Source organism: Ornithodoros turicata, chromosome 4 (assembly GCF_037126465.1).
Source record: "Ornithodoros turicata isolate Travis chromosome 4, ASM3712646v1, whole genome shotgun sequence".
Taxonomy (NCBI): domain Eukaryota; kingdom Metazoa; phylum Arthropoda; class Arachnida; order Ixodida; family Argasidae; genus Ornithodoros; species Ornithodoros turicata.
The window spans coordinates 31,644,548-31,664,617 of record NC_088204.1 but is presented as its reverse complement, the minus strand read 5'-3'; the positions used below and the strand labels follow the sequence as shown (position 1 = coordinate 31,664,617).

Below are 20,070 nucleotides of genomic sequence, written 5' to 3'. Positions count from 1 at the left end.
AAAACTGTTTCCTCAAGGTATTTGACTAAGTTTGAGAAGATTATTTGTTCAAGAATTTTGCATGCGATACAAGTTATAGAATTGGGGCGATTGTTATTAACATACTGATTGTTGCCAGATTTGAGAATGGGGACCACAATCGCTGTCTTCCAGTCCTGCGGCAACACGGATTCTTGAAGTGACTGTCTAAATATACAACATAGCAGTTCGCTTGAAATCGCATTCGTGTTGTATAGTACTTTAGAGTTAATTGAGTCAGGACCAGAACTTGAGGACAACTTGAGTGACTCAATGATCTTACAAATTCCGTGGGGGCTGATATCGATGGCCATCATGGGAGAGGAAAGGTTCATGGAAGAAGGGTTCACTGGTAATGAAGCTTGTGAGGAACCGTCGTCAGCAAACTCGTTGGCGCATAGATTGTCGGGAATGATATCCCCGTTGGGGTAGGCTAGGTTAATAGAGTGAGATTGAGGCGGGGACAGAACTTTCCAAAGTTGTTTAGGTTTCTTCACCAGGAGTGAAGGGAGGTCAAGGTTGAAGAACTTATGTTTCGCTTTTTTTATTGCGCGCATGTACGCACGTGCACATTCATGAAGTTTGGCCCATGATACATCATCGCCACAGCGCTTTGCATTCCTGAAAAATATCTTTTTCTTGTTTAACAGTGCTTTGAGATTTTTCGTGAACCAGGGATTGTGGTCGTAGGATTTTTCTTTAGTTTTGGAATGTACCGCTCGGTAAGGTAATTTATGTTGTCGCGAAAGAGGCACCAGTTTTCTTCGACGGAGCTTGGTGAAGCGTCGTGGAAGAAATTATCATACAGAGTAACAAGACCCTCGTTAATTGCTTGGAAGTTTGCACGACCGTAGTCTTATGTGGTTTTGGCAAGAAAGTTGCGGATATTCGAACGTCTTGAGGATATATCGAAGAATATGTTCTTGTGGTCACTGAGACCATTGGTGACATGCAAGGAAGCAACGTGCTCGGGATGGGAAGTCAAGACCAAGTCGAGTGTTGCCTGGGAGACAGAACATACCCTGGTAGGACTTGTGATAACCTGGGACAAGTTAAATGTGGAGCATAAATCGACAAATTGAGCCTCTTGAGAACACCTGGAAGGAATAAACTTCTGAAGATCCCATTTAGTCGTAGGATAGTTGAAGCCCCCACGAGGAAGATACGACATGAAGTATGCTCCTGCGTTATGAGAGATAAGTCGTCGCGGAGATTTGAAAGAAATGATGGGTCGTTCATGTCAGGTGGTCGATAACAAACGCCGAGAACGCAAGGGGGAAAGACGTGTAATAATTTGACCCAAATCATTTCAAGACTGTTAGGTGTGGGTAGAAGTGAAGGATACAAATAATCTTTGATGGCAAGAAGAACACCTCTGCACCTTCTATCCTGACGATCTTGCCTGCAAATGGAGAAGCCAGGAAGAAACTTTGAGAGTTCTTCATTGGAGACTGAGTCAGATAACCAGGTTTCGGTAAGGGCAAGAATATCGGAAGCGCTTGAACGAATAAGTGATTCAACCTGATCCAGCTTGGGTAGTAAGCTGCGAATGTTAGTGAACATTACAGATAGACATGAGGCAGAGGATACAGCTGTGACGGATTCGCTGTTACGTACAGGCATTAGCTAGGGTATAGATTTCTTTACGGAATTCGTTGCAGTGTCGAAGTAGAAGGATTTGCGTCCCACTATCAGTTTATCATGGCGTAACTTAAAGGCTTCATTTAGTGATTTCCCAAATTCGACAAGGCAGCGGTGAGCTAAACGGGTGGCAGCACAAAAGTCCCCTGATATGCTTTGATCACAACCTTTAACTTTGAAACCTGACGATAGGACGCTCTCCTTTAACTTGTAGGAACAAAACTTAGCAACAATCGGCCTGGTTTTTCCACTCATGTATTTGGCTATTTTATGGACTCTTTCAAAATCAGCAGGCGAACATTGTATACCGAGTTTGTTGAGACAGAGGTCAATGACTTTGGACTCACTCTCATTCCATGTCTCGGTAGAAGAATCTATAATACCATGTATAACAAGGTTAGACCTCCGCGATCTGTTCTCCAGGTCGTTAAGGCGATGATTGAAAGAAGTGATTTGGTCGGAGGAGGCATGGCAAATAGACTGAACATGGGAGATTTCCGTCTGGATACTCTCCAGTAAGGCAGACTGGGCACCTTTAATGGAGGTCAGATCGTCTTCTACAATACTCATCTTGTTCGATAACGAGGCCACGGCAGCATCGGTTTGGGTTGGTTGGCTTGGAGTGCCTTAACGTCCAATACAAGCGTGGTGACCTTGGTATCAAGTGAGGTTACTATGTCTAAGACTCGCGCCAGCTGATCCTCTTGTGCTTTCGTCATGGCCCGGGGTTTAACTCTACGTCACCGCTTAGAAACAGTAGGTCAAAGAGGTGGAGAATACACCGAACACATCCGTTATCAAAGACACTGTGTGGGAAGTGCAGCAGAAGCAGACAAACATCATTGCTACGGTAACAATACGGGCCCAGATTGGTGCTTCCATGCAAGATAGCAACCCAACTGTAAGGCAACATACTCCAGCGTCTGCCACAGTTCCCACTACTAGAAGAAAGCTGGAAAAAGTTAAATCTGAAAAGCTATAAGTTAAAGGTACAAAGTTAAAAAAAGCTAATGTTGCGCATAACTGGGCTTTTGCAAACAGCTAGCCAACACTACAAGAAAATAAAGCCGGAGTTTTCCGTGTGACGTTGAATTCAGATTTTCTTTCACATCACATCTGGCGAAAATCTCTAAAAAATCCGGATAATATTGTTTGGATAAAATCCAAAAAAATCCACTGGATAAAATTGATGTGGATTAAATCCAAACAACCCTGTGATGAATCCAAATCAAGCGGTAGGGTAGCTCAATCCTCTGTCCTCAATTCTCCTCTGTCAATATTTAGAATGAGTCCAGTACTGGGGGCCGAAGAAGGGGGGAAGAAGACTTCAACTGAGGTCTGACTGGAAGCTTGCATGATCCACGAAGGAAGTGCTCGTCAGACACTACATTCGCATGCTGCGACTCCTGGATCACTCCAGTTACAAGTACCTTGTGCAAAGCCTTGTACAAGACTGCTTTAGCAGCTCATGCTCTACGGAGGTCGCACAGAATGGTGCACGATTAATTTTTCAGCACAATCTTTGTCAGTCTGACGAAAGGAGCTTGAAAACCCAGCCCTCCCCGACGTGGCAGAAAGAGATAAAACAGGCACAGCTTATCACGTCCGACTTTCGCTGGGATAATGCTTATCCTCTCTCAATTTTAGGAACTGTTACTTATTCTACTATCACTCTGTGGGCTGGATTCGGAACCTCATTTCGTCGCACTGAGAGCGATTGCGCTCAAAAAGTCATCGCGCGTTATGGTCCGGTGCCCCGAAAAGCATGATATACCGCTATTTTTTTTTCGATGGGATAGCTCGTGAATATCACTGTCAATTATCATGAATTTGAGTGAATTCGGCACGCTCTTCATATTGGTGGGGTAAAAAGGTGACCTTTACTTGGGAAATTTCCGACTTCAGTTCGCAAATATTTACATAATTAAACTTGGAGTACATGACATTCACATTAGGAGGTGGCAAAAACCTAATAAGAACAAATGCTGTTGACCGCATGATTCTAGGTGGCGTAGTTTTTTTATTATAATTCGATGACACGTTTTCTGGGACACCCTGTATAAGGGGCTCTGTCTTCACGACATAAAGAACACAGCCATAAACTCATTCGCCCGTTTTGCTATCAGGATGCCTTTCTACGGGGCAAATGACGAAAGGTAAGCTGTAAACTGTGACTCTTCGTGTACAATATCTTATTGGATTAATTTAACCGGCTAGCATGGCTAGAAGCTGAGTTCTTGGACTACTTCACCAAATGGGCCAGGCACTCCCCTGCGAAACTAGCTTTCCTAACGGACTCCATATACGAGGCCCTTGTCGTCACTAACCCTCTCAACAGTTTGGCGCACAAAACACCTGGGCTGTGGGTTCATCTACCTGTTGACAGGAAATTTTCTAGTGACTCGGTTGAATCCATGTATTCATGTGTGCACAAATAAATGTGCTAATGACGCACCATGTTCGGCTATTTTTTTTCGATGGAATAGCTCCTGAATATCCCTGTCAATTATCATTAATTTGACTAAATTAGACACGCTCTTCACATTGGTGGGGTAAAAAAGTGACCTTTACTAGGCAAATTTCCGACTTAAGCTCGCAAACCTTTACATAATTAAACTTACGTTACACGACATTCACACGAGGAGGTGGCAAAAACCCAGTAAGAACAAATGCCATTGACCGCGTGACTCTAGGTGGTGTAGTTTTTTTATTAGAATTCAATGACACGTTTTCTGGGACACCCTGTATATCATCCTCATGAAATGAATGGTCGGGCCACGACGTGACGTGACGCCAGGTGCAAATATTTCTTACAGCCCTCTGCAAATTGATAACAGTGAAGGCATGGATCAAACTTATATTACACGCAAACCAAGTGCCCTTGCTTTCGCTTTACATTCATCTTTTCTAAATTGGTTGTGTAGACATGCTGCCTGCTGAGGTGTTTCACCGGCTTGAACAACGATGGAAGTTTGTCTTGGATATCTAGCAGGCTGCACACGTATTTGGAGCTGATGTATTGTCCACAGTTAATGAGAAGTCGGGAGCTGTCAAAAAACTAAAAACATATTTAGATGTACTGTTGGTAACCGTAAAACACACACATAATTTTACTGTATGAACGTGGAATCGGATGTTCTTGATAATGTGACAGTATTTAAACGAGACAAAAAGAATCCGCTTTAGCTGTTGCTTGGCGAGTGGGTGTTCAATTACTGGAGCAATCCCCTCCCCCCCCCCCCCCCCCCCCCGCCGAAGAGGCGTGCAAACGCGTTGTAGTTTGCATGGAGGTTGTCTGCAGCCAGTCCGCATACCCTAAATCCTCCTGTGTCCACTGGTTCCATCACTTAGAGTCTGAGCTCGTAAAGTTGGTTGCCGGTTTGTGAATTGGTAAAGTAGTAGCTCACTGGTAGGCTGAAAATAGTAAAAATACGAACATAAAATAGATTACAGAGAAGGAACGCACCCTTCTCCACACCGAAATTGCAATTTTACCGACAGGTTGTGGAGAGCGCGACCAGCACAAAGCAGAGAAGATGTGACGCCAGTTGACTTTTCACTCCATACTTCTGCTCAAGGCCATTAAGTTTCACAAGACCATGGACAATGTCACCTAGCGCGCTGGTACAGCTCAGTCTGCTCGATCGACATCTCGTTCATTACCAGAGATGCATTTAATGCCTCTGGACCATGCATATGTGCTTCTTCAGACAGAGCTTTTTGTCTTTGTTAAATTAGTGACGACATTGCTTGTTCACTACAGGGGCCAACGTATTTTTCCGGCGTTGAGAAACCCGGTTGGGAAAGCCAGCCATTTTCCCTAACGAATCTGTGCGCTGCTGGAAATCGGGCATGACCGTAAAAAAACACGCACATTTTTAAGAAGCTGGTCGAGAGACGCTGAAAGGGAAGACAACAACAATTATAGCTTTCCCTGCTCCTTCTCCAGCTAGAACAGAAAGACACCAAGCATTTTTACCACTGATGCAGCTCGATATGAGTGTGAACGTCACATTTATGTTAGATAGAAAATGTGCATCCTCTTGCATTCAAAGACCAGCATATTGAATTATTCAATGCGTTTCAGGCTTGTCTGCAGTTTCCCCTCAGTATTGGCAAGCGTAGCTTTCAGGCTAGAAATCTCAGCGGCCTGACGTCAAGGCCTTCGTTGGGGGGTCTGCAGATTGCTCTTCGTCATTTCAATTTTTTTGCAGAGAGCGCTGTTTGGCACAGCTCTGATGCTGTAATGTCCATGTCGAGCTGCAACAGTATGCGGATTATAGCAGATGAATCATGCCATTTTCTACATAATGGCTAACTAAAATTCCATACCTGCTCGTTTGGTTCTGCAAGACTCCTCTATGTACTGCTGTGATTTGGCTGGTGAACCATGTTTTCTTTTCCTTTCTGAGCGAAATGTGGAGAGCGCACGGGTGTCGTGTCTGACGGAGCCCACTCAGACTCTGTCCCTAAACTTACGAAAGTAGAAACATAATCGGGAAAGACATTCGTAACAACAGATCTCAGAGCGTCGGCTCATACCACGTTTCACAGTCATGTGGACTACCTGGATTATGTCCTCGGGATATTGCTGTTATCCAGTTTTGGCAGAGGACTGGGTCCGACGGGAACTTATGTAACGTTGTTTTCTACTTACTTTCGCTTTTACAGCGTGGAACCACGCAATACGCGATTGCGGATGGCTTAGCACATGTGGCACTGCTGCATGCCACTGCGTTTCTGCTTGAAAATCACTTTAGGAAGGGGAAAACCGCACCGAGAACGTAACTTCCCATGTGATTCGTACGGGAGCGACAGCACAAGTATTGCACGCTATGAGCGCCACAGAGCTGCAGTGGCGGGTGTGCGAACTACGAAACAGCGGCGCTGGGGAAAGCTCGAATAGCATGGCCGTGTTAGCATCTATAGTAGGTCGTGGAAAAGACTGAATATACACACTTGCGCGCGACCGCCATCAACAACTTACGTTACAGTTCATTAGCCACCAGGCAACAGCAATGGTATACCGAAACGCCTGCACTGATCAAAGACGTTGGACCGGCTATCTCAGACAGACGATCTTGATAACTGTGTGTGATATAATATAACGTGTGTGCCAGAGAAGCCGCTGCAGTAGCGCACTTTCGCTGCATGTGAATGTATAGATTTGTGCATATCAGAAATTGCGAAGTGTACAGCGTCAAAACGACACGTCAATTTAATTGTGCACAGCAGAGAACATGTGCTACAAACACTGAGAAAAGCCTCAAGCCCAGCGCATCAAGCCCCATGTCACTAACCAGTGTGCCATGCAAGATCATGGAACACATTATATACTCTCATCTAACCCGTCAACTTGAGTCGAACTCCTTTTTCACCCCATATCAGCACGGGTTTCGCAAGCAGTTTTCCTGCGAAACTCAGTTAGCAGCCTTCTCTCATGACATCTTCCGCTATCTTGACATTGGATTACAAGTCGACTGCATATTTCTCGACTTCAGTAAAGCTTTCGACAAGGTATCCCATAGCCATTTGTTTGCGAAGCTTTCCAGCCTTAATATCGACTGGCCTGGATCCAGGCATTCTAGGGGTGTGCGAATATTCGAAATATTCGATATTTGTACCGAATAACGGTACCGCACTATTCGTATTCGAACCGAATAACATTTTATCGAATACTCGAATATATTCGAAATTCCGCAAACTGGCTTCAACTCATGCCACTGAGCGTTGGGCGAAGCCTACTTTACATTTCTGCGCCTCAAATATATCCTGCAAGTTGGCTTCGCCTCATGTCTCCGAGCATCAGGCGAAGCCTAGTTTACACTTCTGCCAGTGCCGCGGGGTTGCAGGCATGGTTTAAAAGTGCGATTTGAGGGATCACAGAAAATTGCCACTTTTGAGAAACACTTTAGCAAATGTTGGCAGGGATGTTAAAGTTAGTTTAATTATTTTGGGCTTCGGCAGGACCAGCTATGACGCCATAGAAAGAGGGATTTAATCGCACAGCCAGCTACGTTATTTGTCTTCGTGTCCCGTGTCTCTCGGTTATTCGTTCCTTCATCAGCTACGTTACGTCTGGAACTACAGTTTTCAGGACAATTCTAGCACAGACGTATTCATCAATGAAATATGTGTATATAGTTCGCAGCAAGTCTCACACACTACAACTGAGTACCAGGTTTCAATGCAAGCTTTTGCTTATTATTCAGCAATAAGTACACATTTTTGTGTGGTATTCGACATTATTCGATTCGCTACTATTCGAAGATTTTACTATTCGATTCGTATTCGATTCGAACCCACAAATCACTATTCGCACAGCCCTAAGGCATTCCTGCTTCATCGCTCGCAATTTGTCTACGTGAACAATACCAATTCCTCATCCGCACCTGTAGTATCAGGAGTTGTCCAACGCTTCGTCCTACTTACTTCGTCCTTACTTTTCGTTATCTTCATCAATGACTTGCCCACCCTGGTGGGCTCCTTATTTTATTGCCCACAACCCCACCAGCAATGGGGTAGAGTATCGCCTTTGGCGATGAACCTCCCCACTCTCCATCTCAAAATAAAGTTGTTGTTTGCCCACCCTCGTTTCCTCCACTATGCGACTCTATGCCGATGACTGTGTCATATACACTCCTACTGCCAGCAATCTCGATACTAACCAGCTGCAGTCCGACCTGGCCTCTGTTGCGAACTGGTGTTCTACTTGGTCCATGGAGTTGAACATCAGTAAATGCAAGAATCTGAGAATCTCTCGATCCCGCAAACCACCCCCCCTAGTCGTATACAACATTAGTGGTGTGAACCTTGAGAGAGTGTGAGAGAACCTTGTGAGAGAGTGAAAGAGTCTCCACGTTCAAGTACCTAGGTGTCCACATATAATCTAACCTGTAATGGAAAACCCACATAGCCCATATATGCGGCCATGCAAACTCAATTCTTAGTTTCATTCGCCGCTCGTTTCATCAGGCTCCTACCAATGTGAAGCTTCATCTGTATAAATCACTCGTTCCACCCAAACTCGAATATGCGGCGTCGGTTTGGGACCCGGCTACAGATAATCTAGTGAAAATGATCGAATCAGTACAAAATCGAGCTGCGCGCTTTATCCTATCAAATTACAACCGCACATCTAGCGTAACACACATGAAACAACTTTTACACTTATCACCTCTCTCGCATCGCCGTAAAATGGCCCGTCTCATCCTATTCCAAAAAATATACTACCACGATGATCCCGTTCTTTCGTCTTACGTATTGGATCCACTGTACATTTCACAACGCATCGATCACGCACGGAAGGTCTTCGTGCACCCTTGCCACACCAATTCTTTCTCTTTGGTGCACTTTCCACATACATGTCGGCACAATTACCCTTGAAGTTTACTCCAGTTGCATGCTAAACTAGACACTCGTCTCCTATACTATGTTTCCACCTGCATTTTGCACACAACTGTAAACCTCTCGTCGTGACGGTTCCTTCGCATGGCTAACATGCATGCCTTACTTTACAGGCACAATGTTTTGAGCACAATACTCGTTTGAACTCCTCGGTTTGTGGACATGTCGAATAGAAAACATGGCTGCGAGCAAATTTCAGCTATAGTGTCGTTGTGAAGGAGAGGAGATTGCCTCGAGGTTCATGACGACTACGGCGTAACGTGCGTTCTTTTTGTTCCAGCTACGACGACAACTAAACGTCCGCTCACCGATGCAGAGCTCACCATCTTGGCTGAAACCCGACCAATCACAGTCCTTTTCGTCGGTGATCGCAGCTACAGCACCATATCGAAAGAACAATTCTACATCTATGGACAAAGTCATCTAAATGTTGTAAGCTTCGTAAGATATAAGCGCCCACCCAAATCCCATTGTTTGTGTTGAAAATGTGTGGACATAAGATACGAGCCCTGTATTGGTGACGAGACTGGGGCTAACTCTTCATGTCTGGATTGAAATTGTCAAAGTCGCAGGTGTAGGGAAAGCTCTATTTGTGCAATTTCTTCCTTCGGCCATGGCGCCACGCTACAAGCTATTGTAGCGTATGTAAGCCGAATCTGGTTGGCTGCCACTGTGCCCCACATATGGGGCTTAAAAATCCGATTGCCCTGCCTTTTTGCCAGTGGAGCATTCCTCTCAGTGACCCCGCTTAAAGGAGCACTGAGATGACATTTAACATCACTCGAAATCCTGCCTCATCTGTGAAGTTGTCCACCAGGAGACACTATGTAAAACATTTTGGCGCAGCGGTATATTGTCACTGCGCCATCGAATTTTCAAAAAGCAGTCTGAGAAAGAAAGAAAGAAACACAGAGGGAGAGAGATAGAGCGAGTGAGTGAGTGAGTTTATTGTGCTCAAGAACGGCCGCAAGAGCCTAGGTGTTGACGCACTATCAAATTACAGTAATGTACATATATACAAGAAGCAACACACATTAATGATATAAAGGCAGTGGCAGGAAGGCAATAATCCAAGACACTAGGAGGTTAAAAGAACATACATACATTTGGTAAACCTGTGAGTGACATAATAACAAAACGATAAGGAAGAGGTTCCAAAAGTGCAATATATCAGGCAATATTTGAAGGAGTACAATAAACAAGAAAAAAAAGGTAACTAGACGACGAAAATGAAGACAGCAGGAACAAATAAGTCGCATGAAGATGACTGAATTTAAGGCAAGCAATATGTAATGTGCTTTTAAAGGGAGGATATGTCGAAAAAAATATCACATGAGCTTACCAAAATCTGACAACGTTCGAGTGGGTGATAAGGGCAGGTATTACGTACTACTTGCGACACGGTTGTCTGGAAACGCCTATCAGTAGTTGTGCAGCCCATCTTTCCTTGGTTGCCCTCGGAGATGTACGTTGTTCCAATATTGTATGTAAAGGACAATCATATGCTGCACGCGTTTGTTACTCAAAATAAATGTCCTTGCAACACCTGGAGATTTGAGACAACCGCGTCGCAAGCAGAACATAGAAGTACTGTGAATTGCGAAGGGTACCACAAGAACAGCGAAACTTGATGCAGCTTAGCAGGAGTGGGGACTCAACAGTGGAATGTACACATTTGAAGAGTAATGTGGCATCAGCAATTTGACGCCGCGATGTTAGGAGGAGGAGTTTAAAGTGTCTTAAGAGGCTACAGCAGCCGGACGTCTCGAAGCCAGGGACGTTCCGGAGGTAAAAGTGGTGATCAAAATGAAATGAGCGTTTCCGAACAGCTTCAAGGCGATTACTCTTAGTAACCCATAGTGCGTTCCATGCGACGGATGCATATTCTAGCTGTGGTAAAACGAATGTTTTAACAAAAACAGAGGGGATGTCAAAAACTTTGCACAGATTAAATAACTCAGTATCTGAAAAATGGAAGAACGATTTTAGCGACATGATCATAGAACGTCAGTTTGACATCAAAAGTGTCACGGACAGTGCTCACCCGGGAAATTTCTGTGCTAGACATGTAGTGAAATGCAGTAGCATTTGTTTTACGGGTAAATGAGACAATCTTGGTATATGCAACGTTTACCTTGGGGCACTTCTTCGTGCACCAGTTATGTATACTAGTTATGTCTTCTTGCAAGAGAACACAATCTGAAGGTGCTGATGTAGTTCGCATTACTTTGATGTCGTCAGCGTACCGTAACAGAGTTGAATGTTTAACAAATGATACAGGGTCATTAATGAAAATGTTGAAGAGCAACGGGCCAAGAGTGGACCCTTGCGGAATACTTAGCGAAGGAATGAAAACATTAGAGTGAGAACCAGAGAGGAGGAGAGAGCAAGCGCGCTCGCCTAAATAAAATTCAAGAAAGCGGATAAAACATTCAGAGACTCCATACGATTGCAGTTTGGACAAAATAATATCCTGATCATTAGGTCAAATGCTTTAGAAATATCGAGATAAATAACATCAAGTTGACCACGTGTGTTGACAAACGGCGAAACTATAGACAGAAAAGACACAAGGTTGGAGAGCGTTCATCTCCCCGCAAGAAAACCATGTTGATTCTCTACAAACTTGGCCTTGAAAAAAAAGAGAGGAGGCTAGTGCAAACGTTGTGTTCAAGTACTTTGGAGGAGGCACATAGTATGCTTATAGGTCTATAATTTTGTACAATTAGTTTGTTTGCTAACTTGTGAACAGGAACAATTACAGGTGACTTCCATAGACTAGGATAAACCATGAGTTTTAGCGACAGGTTGAAAATATACATAAGTGCAGGCGCAAAAATATCGCACTAAGCTGAGGAGTACGGCGGGGATACCGTCAGACCCCGGCGTGGTCGTCCGCTTTATTCGACGGGCCGCAGCAACAACGACACTCTCAGTCAGAACAAACTCTGGTAAATGATCAGTATGGATACGGCATGCATGGGGCATAGGTATGCAAATGATCAGCATGCAAGTGGCGTCAGCAGCTTTAGTTGTAAGCGGGGTAACGTTGTCATATACAGAAGCAAAATAATCAGAGAAAGCAGCTGCGAACGACACAGACGACCGTCGCGTGACGTGGAAACGACTCTCTTCCTTTCTCTTTGTTTTTTTTTTTTTTTTTCTTAATCTCACGCGCCGGTTATACATGCTTGAGCTGTGCCGCTGTACGTCGGTGGTCACGCGCCGGGACCCAGGAGACGCACCACGTTCTCTCGTTCAGGCATGCGCTCTTTCCACGAGGAGAGGGCTTTTAAAGGTTTACGGATTAGAGGTCTTCCGCGTGTTCTATAAGTAACCTACCCTAAACAATTTCAATTGTAGCATACTAAGACCATGGCGAAGTGCACTCTCATTGTCAAAGCAGATACAGCTCCTACACTGTGGAACATGGGATGCTTGACAAAACTCCCACTCGCGAGGTGTCTCTCGTATTCAGTGATGCTGAATATGGTAAACCTGTTGCACCCGCACTGTTCGGCCGTCTGTCATTTCAGATCCAATAGTCTTCTATCCTAATTTGACCAAATAAAGACGTTTCTGCGACGTTTTGTGCTACTATGGCAATCCGCTGCCCTGTCGCTTCGAGGCTCGGCAAGAAGAGTGCTAGATGGCAAATTCCTGGAACGTGGAAGGCTCCACGCGAACATGCGAGATCTCGCAAAACTGGCGAGTACAGGCGCGGTCTGGCAAAAAAAAGTTGCCACGAAATGAACACCCAAAACATCCAAATTCGCCACAACTATATTGCGCTGCGAACGCGAAGCAAACGAGGTCGGAGACTGTCCCCTGCGCTGCGCCATGGTGTTACGATTTCTGGGGCTTTCTTACTGAGGATTCCTTCCTATTTGCAGAGGGAGTGCGAATCTTTTAAACTTATTTTTCTTTAACTGTGAAACTTTATTAACATGCAACCTCTTTTTGAAGAGAAACTTGGCTAAGTACACTACGAGTGGGGTACCGAATATTGCCGTATCGGTCTTATACACACGTGTCCGGATGGGATAGTCCCTTTATGCTTTCCTCCGTAAAAGCTTCATGGTTCCGCGTCTGCGACGAGGGTGAGGACTGTTGGAAAAGCCTCCAAAAGGAAAAGAGAAATACAATTTTGTCGGGTCAGGTCTGATTTTCTAAGACCAGGGGGCTTAATCGCTGCGCGAGCGAAACGAACCGACATAAGGAATCGTAAGCTTACCGAAACAAAAAATGATAACGAAGTTACACGCATAACGAGGAAACGAGGCTGTCACAGTGGGCCCAGCGGGCCCGTGATTTGCTCCTCGCGACGCGTGACGCAACTTCCTCGTTTTCGTTAAAAGTGGCGTAATCTCTGGCTTCGGCAAACTACATACCGTGATCGGTAGTGTACGAGAGGGTAACCCAGGTGAAAAGACGTTAACGTTGCATGCGCCCACAGAGAACACGAAAACGGCGGAAGGTTTCTTCGCCTGGAAGATAACGGAAGCTGCGAACCGTGAACCACGCAGCCGAAACCGTCAAGATGGATTTGACTTAGATGAAATAGATTTTAGGAGGTTATTCCGCCTGTCAAAAAGAGCAGCCCACGTACTATGCGAGGAATTGCGGCCGTACCTCACACCGTTCTTGGAGAGGTTGAATGCCTTGTCGGTCGAAACAAAGGTACGTGTGTTCCCATTATTTATAATACGTGAATGGCAAAAGGGTTCCACGAAGTGCTCTGTCGTCGTTTCGTCCGAGGCACCTCGTTCAGCAAATGTTTCATGTAATTAGGTGCAGTACACAGAAACCTACTTCTATGCAGGTGCTCTGCGCACTGCACTTCTTCGGCTCCGGGAGTTACCAAATGCCTGTTGGGAACCAACCGGAGATTGGGCTGCCGCAGAGTAGCACCAGTCGTTGCATTCAGCAAGTGATAAACGCCATGCAGGAGCCAGAAGTTATGCAGCGTTGGATACAGTTTCCATGTGACTCGGCAAGTGCGCAAGACATCAAAGAGGGCTTTTTTGAGAGCTATGGATTTCCAGGAACACTTGGTGCAATTGATTGCACCCATGTGGCAATCGTCGCCCCATCTCTGAATGAGTCAGCGTTTGTAAATCGAAAGGGGTATCACTCTATCAACGTGCAACTGGTACGTCTTGTAATTGCGATAAGACTACTTTCACTAGTGTGCAACTTACAACCGAGGTAATTGACTCTTTATAGCTAACCTAGCTAGTTTAAGTCACTGTTACATGTCAAACATCGTGTCACTTTCAAGACATTCTTTATTTGCCATTGTGCAGAAAACTAGACAATATTTAGGGATCCCTCACCCGGCGATTTGGGTCCTGAAATAAAATTAGAATTGATTACAATTTATAATATTCCAAATACACAACCTCTGTACACCTAGTAAAAATTCAGTGGAACTCCTGAGAAGTATTGGGAGCCACACACTATAGATGTATAGTTGAACAGGCCCAACCTATTCCTATCTTTGCCTCCCTTGGCAGGTGTGTTCCTCGGAAATGGAGATACTAAATGTGAATGCGAAGTACCCAGGGAGCACTCATGATGCATTCATATGGAAGAATTCCACACTGCGCGATGCACTGTCATGCAACAGGATTCCAAGAACGAACTCCTGGCTCATTGGTAAGGGCTGTTTCGTACGTCTGTCACCACACCATATTCCTTTCTCGCAGGGGATAGCGGATACCCCCTGGAGCCGTGGCTCATGGTGCCCTATGCTGAATCGGAGGCAGCATCTGATTCATCGAAAGCAACTTTTAATGTTCGACATCAGAAGGCACGGGCAGTCATCGAGCAGTGCAACGGACTTTTGAAGAGCCGCTTCCGGTGCCTACATAGACATAGAGCACTGCACTATTCACCAAGTGTAGCTGGGAAAATTATAAATTCCTGTGCAATTCTACACAACATTTGTTTGAGAGAGGGCGTTGAGCTGGAGGATCCCCCAGAGATAGACTCTGAAATGTTTGACACACACAGCCAAGCCGATCAGGAAGAAACTCGAGCTGGAGGGGCAAGGGTCAGGGACCGAGTTCGAAGACAATTATACGCAGTGCGTTTACTTTTCTTTATACGCGTACCGTTTACTGCGTCGTCGCAGTTTGTCTCAAAATGGTCAGCAGCGGGTGGCTGTTGTTCAGGTAGAGCATTGACCATCAGTGAAATTCCAGCCTCTGGGGTGGTAGCGACACCCACAATGCACACGTCTCCCATGAGGCTAACAAGAATTTCTTCTGCATCGGTTAACCTCTCAGTGCAGGGCGGACCGCCCCCAGTTCTGTTCTGCCAAGCGCGGATCCGTGCAGCTTTAGCTTTTACGTAGGACCTCCAGTACTGCCATGTCTACGCGAAAAAAAAAAAGAAAGAAAGAGACAGAAATTACGTTACGATTCGTCAAAGCACGACGAGATTGCTAACGGCTACAGTTTGACACGAAACGCCACGTAGACCTCCCTAAACACAGAAACACACCTCATCTTGCCTGGTAGTCGCCGCACACTTACCTTCCGCCACTTCGGCACAGTTTTCACGGCACCTCCAGCAGCATTCAGCCTTGCCGCTAAGTCTTCCCAGTCTCGGTCCCGATCTTGACAAGTATATGTGGACGAAAATGCCCCTCGGAATAAATTATCTTTGGATTGCATGCATCGAGCCATAATCTCATATTGCTGGGCAGTTGTTCGAGCACTGCGAGAACCGCGCGACGACGGCATGTTTGTTGCCTTCCAAAGAATAGCAGAAAAACTGAAGTGAAGTGACGGAAATGACGTTGACGCGCTCGCGCCCCAGGCGCAGTCAACTAACATCACGTGCACGGCCGTAACGACACCGACAGCTTAACGACATCGGTTGACGAAGAAATGTGATTGCGCCAAGGGGATATCGTCGTTAAGTTTGTTCTATTCGGTAGCCTCCTGCTTCGCTTGCCGTGTTAAGGACGGAGAAGAGGATGAGAAGGACCACGCGCACCGCTCGGGTTCTGTACCTTCCCCCATTTCGGTATGCAGCTGAGTATGTTCGATCGAGGTTGTGGTCAGAGATTACGCCACTGTCCCGTTGACGAAGCGAGCACGAAATATGCTCCGTGAAACCCGTCTCGCGCTAGTTTTAACGATAGCCGTTGCTCTCGGTAGCTCGTGAGGTGGACTTGCGATTAAGCCCCCAGAGGTCACTGACGCGCAGAGGGCGGTACTTCTGACTCATGCTGACTCAGCATCTCCGCTCGTTTCTCTGTTTCCTCATTCCTGCTCAGCTCATTTGCTGAGAATGAGAAAACGTGGACGGGTGCGCATGCATAGATGCGCACGTACCAGAAATGATGTCGTTGTCGTTTGTTCCCCAACACCCCCTCTCGACGACTAGCCACCAACGAGGCCTAAACGGCCCCTGAGGTTCTGCAGTCTTGCTCGCGGCAGTGGCTTCGTAAAAATGTCGGGACCATCTCGCTAGTTTGGCAGTACTGGAGGTCGATGACTCTGTGGTGAACTAGGTCGCGCAGATGATGATGACGTACGTCAATGTGCTTCGTCCTCGCGCTAATGCCTTCGTTAACCGACAGCTTGATGCAACCCTAGTTGTCTTCGAGCAAACACGTCGGCTCGTCCATGCTGTGGCCGAAGTCGATGAGCAACTGTCGCAGCCACAGCACTTCCTGTGAGGCATGCGCCGCTGAGACGTATTCAGCCTCTGTTGATGAAAGGGCTACGGATGTCTGCTTCCTGCTAGACCACGAAACAGGGCTTCCTCCTAGACTAATGAAGTAGCCGCTTGTTGATTTACGGTCCTTGACGTCACCTGCCCAGTCTGCGTCTGCGTAGCATACCAATCTTGCACCTCCCTCCCCAGACAGTTGCAGCTTGCAATTCAACGTGTACTTGAGGTACCGAAATACCTTCTTAACGGCGGTCCAGTCGCGCTGGCGGGGCTTACTGACATGTCGGCACAGGTACCCCATTGCACACGCTATGTCCGGGCGGGTTGTCGTGCTCAGGTACAAGAGCTCTCCAACTGCTTGACGATAGATCTCGTTGCTCTGCAGTACGTCGTCATCCCCAGTGAGTTTCGGATAATCCGCGTCCATAGGGATGGCACAGCCTTTAGCTTCTCCAAGCTTGTACTTCTCCAGTAGGCTGGTGATCCTATTCCGCTGGTGAAGAAGAAAGCGATTATCCCCGCTTCTCTCGATCTCAATTCCAAGGTAGTGACTGACGTGACCAAGGTCTTTGAGCTCAAAATGCTTGTTAAGGTCCTTCCAAACTGCAGTAATAGTTGAGTCATTTGGGTGGCATATCAGCATGTCGGTTAACGAAGGCATTAGCGCGAGGACGAAGCACATTGACGTACGTCATCATCATCTGCGCGACCTAGTTCACCACAGAGTCATCGACCTCCAGTACTGCCAAACTAGCCACAGTTATGAAGCTCTGGTGACCGCTCTTGATGCTCGTTCGGACGGAGATCTCACGCTAGATTACGTCAAAGGGAAGCTGGTCGATGAATATAGCAGGAAGCAATGGTCTGCTGCCACTACGGGCGACTCAGAATCAGCGCTGAGATCCATGGCCCAGAACAGCGCGAAGAGTTTAGCCACTGCAGCCGCGACGGAATGCTTCTGGTGCAAAAAGGTCGGCCACTTCAAACGAGATTGTCCGGACTGGAAAGCACAACGGAAAGGCTCTCGCAGGACACGTACTAAGCAGCGGGCGCGGACAGCCGCATCAAGTAGGTCATCCTCTCCTCATATGGCCTTTGCTACCAGTTGTTCTCCTGGAAACTGGTACATTGACTCCGGCGCCACAAGCCATATGTGCAAGGACCGGCAATTTTTCACGGAGAACTACGTGGAGAAGACGGAAACCATTACCGTCGCAAATGGGCAACATGTCTCTTCGGAGGGCGTTGGGAATGGCATTCTTTATTGCAAAGTTGGCGAATCAGAATTCCATAAAGTCCGAGTGGAAAATGTTCTCTACGTTCCGGAGCTCGAGAGCAACCTCCTTTCAGTCAAGAGGCTCGCACAGCAGGGTAATGTAGTGACGTTCCAAGCAGACCGATGCGTCGTGACCAAGAATCGGGACGTGATCGCGACTGGTGAGATCCGCAACGACCTTTACACGCTTTTGACGGCAGGTACGGGTGCTGCGCACATAACGCAAGTTACCAGTCACCATGACTGCATTCACGTGTGGCACCATCGCCTAGGGCACCGCCATTCAGCAGCTGTAGAGAGGTTGCACAGGGAAGGCATAGCGGACGGCATCGCTGTGAAGCAGTGCAACGAGCTACTTAAATGCACCAGTTGTTTGAAGGGCAAGATGAAACGTGCTTCCTTCCCTTCACACGCGTCTTCAAGGGCGGAACATCTTTTGGCCTTGGTGCACACGGACGTCTGTGGTCCAATGCCAGTAGTAACACCAAGCAAGAACAGGTACTTCATTACATTCACAGATGACTTTTCAAGGTACACGGTCCTTTACCTACTGAAGTCCAAGGATGAGGTTCCTGCGAGGGTGGAAGAATATTTGGCTTTGGTTTCCAACAAGTTCGGCAGGCATCCGAAGACACTGCGTTCTGATAATGGGACAGAATATACTGGTGGGAAAATTCGAGAAATCCTTCGAAAAACTGGCATCGTACTCCAGACGACGGTCCCATACAGCCCAGAACAAAACAGTGTGTCAGAAAGAAAGAATCGCACTCTTTGCGAGAGCGCTCGGAGCATGCTGTTCGGTGCCAGCCTGCCAAAGACTTACTGGGGTGAGGCTGTTGTTACTGCCTGCTACTTGCACAATCGGCTTCCGAGTAAAGCGGTTAACAAGACTCCCTACGAGCTGTGGAACAGCAACAAGCCGAACCTGGCACATCTGAGGATGTTTGGCAGTAGGGCTTATATGCACGTCTCAAAGGAACAGCGCGACAAATGGGACGCTCGTGCCATTGAAGGGACCTTGGTAGGATACAACGAGACACAGAAAGGATACCGTATACTAGTTGGAGGTACCAACAAGGTGAAGGTGTCACGCAGCGTTGTTATTGACGAGGCTCCAGTCATGGAGAAGTTCTGTCGTGAGTCCCAGGCGGTACCACCTACGCTAGAACGACGAGGAAGCTGTTCATCGGACTTTATTGCGGAAGGTAACCCCTCTAATGCTGCAAATGATCCATCCGATGAAGTAGTAGTGGAAGTGCTGTCGCCAGCGCCTGCTCCGCAACAAAGCGTAGGCGCTGACGTGCAAGAAAAGGAGGTGGGAGCTAACATGTCCAGAAGGTCAGCAAGGAGCAACAAAGGAGCTCCACCTGATCGGTTAGCGTACACTACCGCGCAGACTACGACAGCCCCTGATCCAGTCAGTTGGAAGGAAATGCAGAAGCTACCTCCCTCTGAAAAAGTGAAGTGGATGACAGCGGCGAGGGAAGAGATGGACTCGCTACACCAGCTTAACACTTGGGATCTTGTGCAGCTACCGCAGGGAAAACATCCATTTGGCTGCAAGTGGATATTCAAAACGAAGCGAGATAAACAGGGGAACGTTGAACACTACAAAGCGAGGTTGGTCGCACAAGGTTTTTCACAGAAGTTCGGCGAAGACTACGACGCAACGTTCGCTCCTGTCGCAAAACTAACAACCTTACGTGTACTCCTAACCATCGCTGCGATAGAAAAGCTAAAGGTCCGACACTTCGACGTTAAAACTGCTTTCTTGAATGGCGATATCGAAGAGAATATATATATGAAGCAGCCTGAGGGATTTGTTCAGGAAGGGGAAGAGCATCTCGTTTGCAAGTTGAAAAAGTCATTATACGGGCTTAAACAGGCCGCGAGAGCCTGGAACGTGAAGGCAAACAAGGTACTACTCGAGGAAGGCTTCAGACGTGCTGATGCCGACCCCTGCCTCTATTCCCGAGCTGTAGATGGTGCAGTGATGTATATTCTCTTGTACGTGGACGACATGCTGATATGCCACCCAA

The 20,070-nt window shown here is 46.7% G+C and overlaps 2 protein-coding genes across 2 annotated transcripts; one reads left to right on the top strand and one right to left on the bottom strand.

Moving 5' to 3' along the window:
- The first annotated feature begins 324 nt into the window (after positions 1 to 324).
- On the top strand, positions 325 to 15,254 carry LOC135392292 (putative nuclease HARBI1). Its single transcript, XM_064623009.1, has 6 exons — positions 325 to 370; positions 13,523 to 13,746; positions 13,889 to 14,218; positions 14,583 to 14,724; positions 14,775 to 15,121; positions 15,243 to 15,254. Exons 1-6 carry the CDS (start codon positions 325 to 327, stop codon positions 15,252 to 15,254), a joined length of 1,101 nt encoding a protein of 366 aa, XP_064479079.1.
- Positions 15,255 to 16,672: 1,418 nt separating this feature from the next.
- Positions 16,673 to 17,398, bottom strand: LOC135392291 (uncharacterized). The gene has a single exon (XM_064623008.1). It carries the CDS (start codon positions 17,396 to 17,398, stop codon positions 16,673 to 16,675), a length of 726 nt encoding a protein of 241 aa, XP_064479078.1.
- Positions 17,399 to 20,070: the final 2,672 nt, after the last annotated feature.

Coding starts and splice junctions, on each gene's coding strand:
- LOC135392292 (XM_064623009.1), top strand. CDS start 325: ATGGCCATCATGGGAGAGGAAAGGTTCATGGAAGAAGGGTTCACTG. Junction 371..13,522: donor CATGGAAGAAGGGTTCACTG/GTAATGAAGCTT, acceptor ATGCGCCCACAG/AGAACACGAAAACGGCGGAA. Junction 13,747..13,888: donor CCTTGTCGGTCGAAACAAAG/GTACGTGTGTTC, acceptor ACTTCTATGCAG/GTGCTCTGCGCACTGCACTT.
- LOC135392291 (XM_064623008.1), bottom strand. CDS start 17,398: ATGCTGATATGCCACCCAAATGACTCAACTATTACTGCAGTTTGGAAG.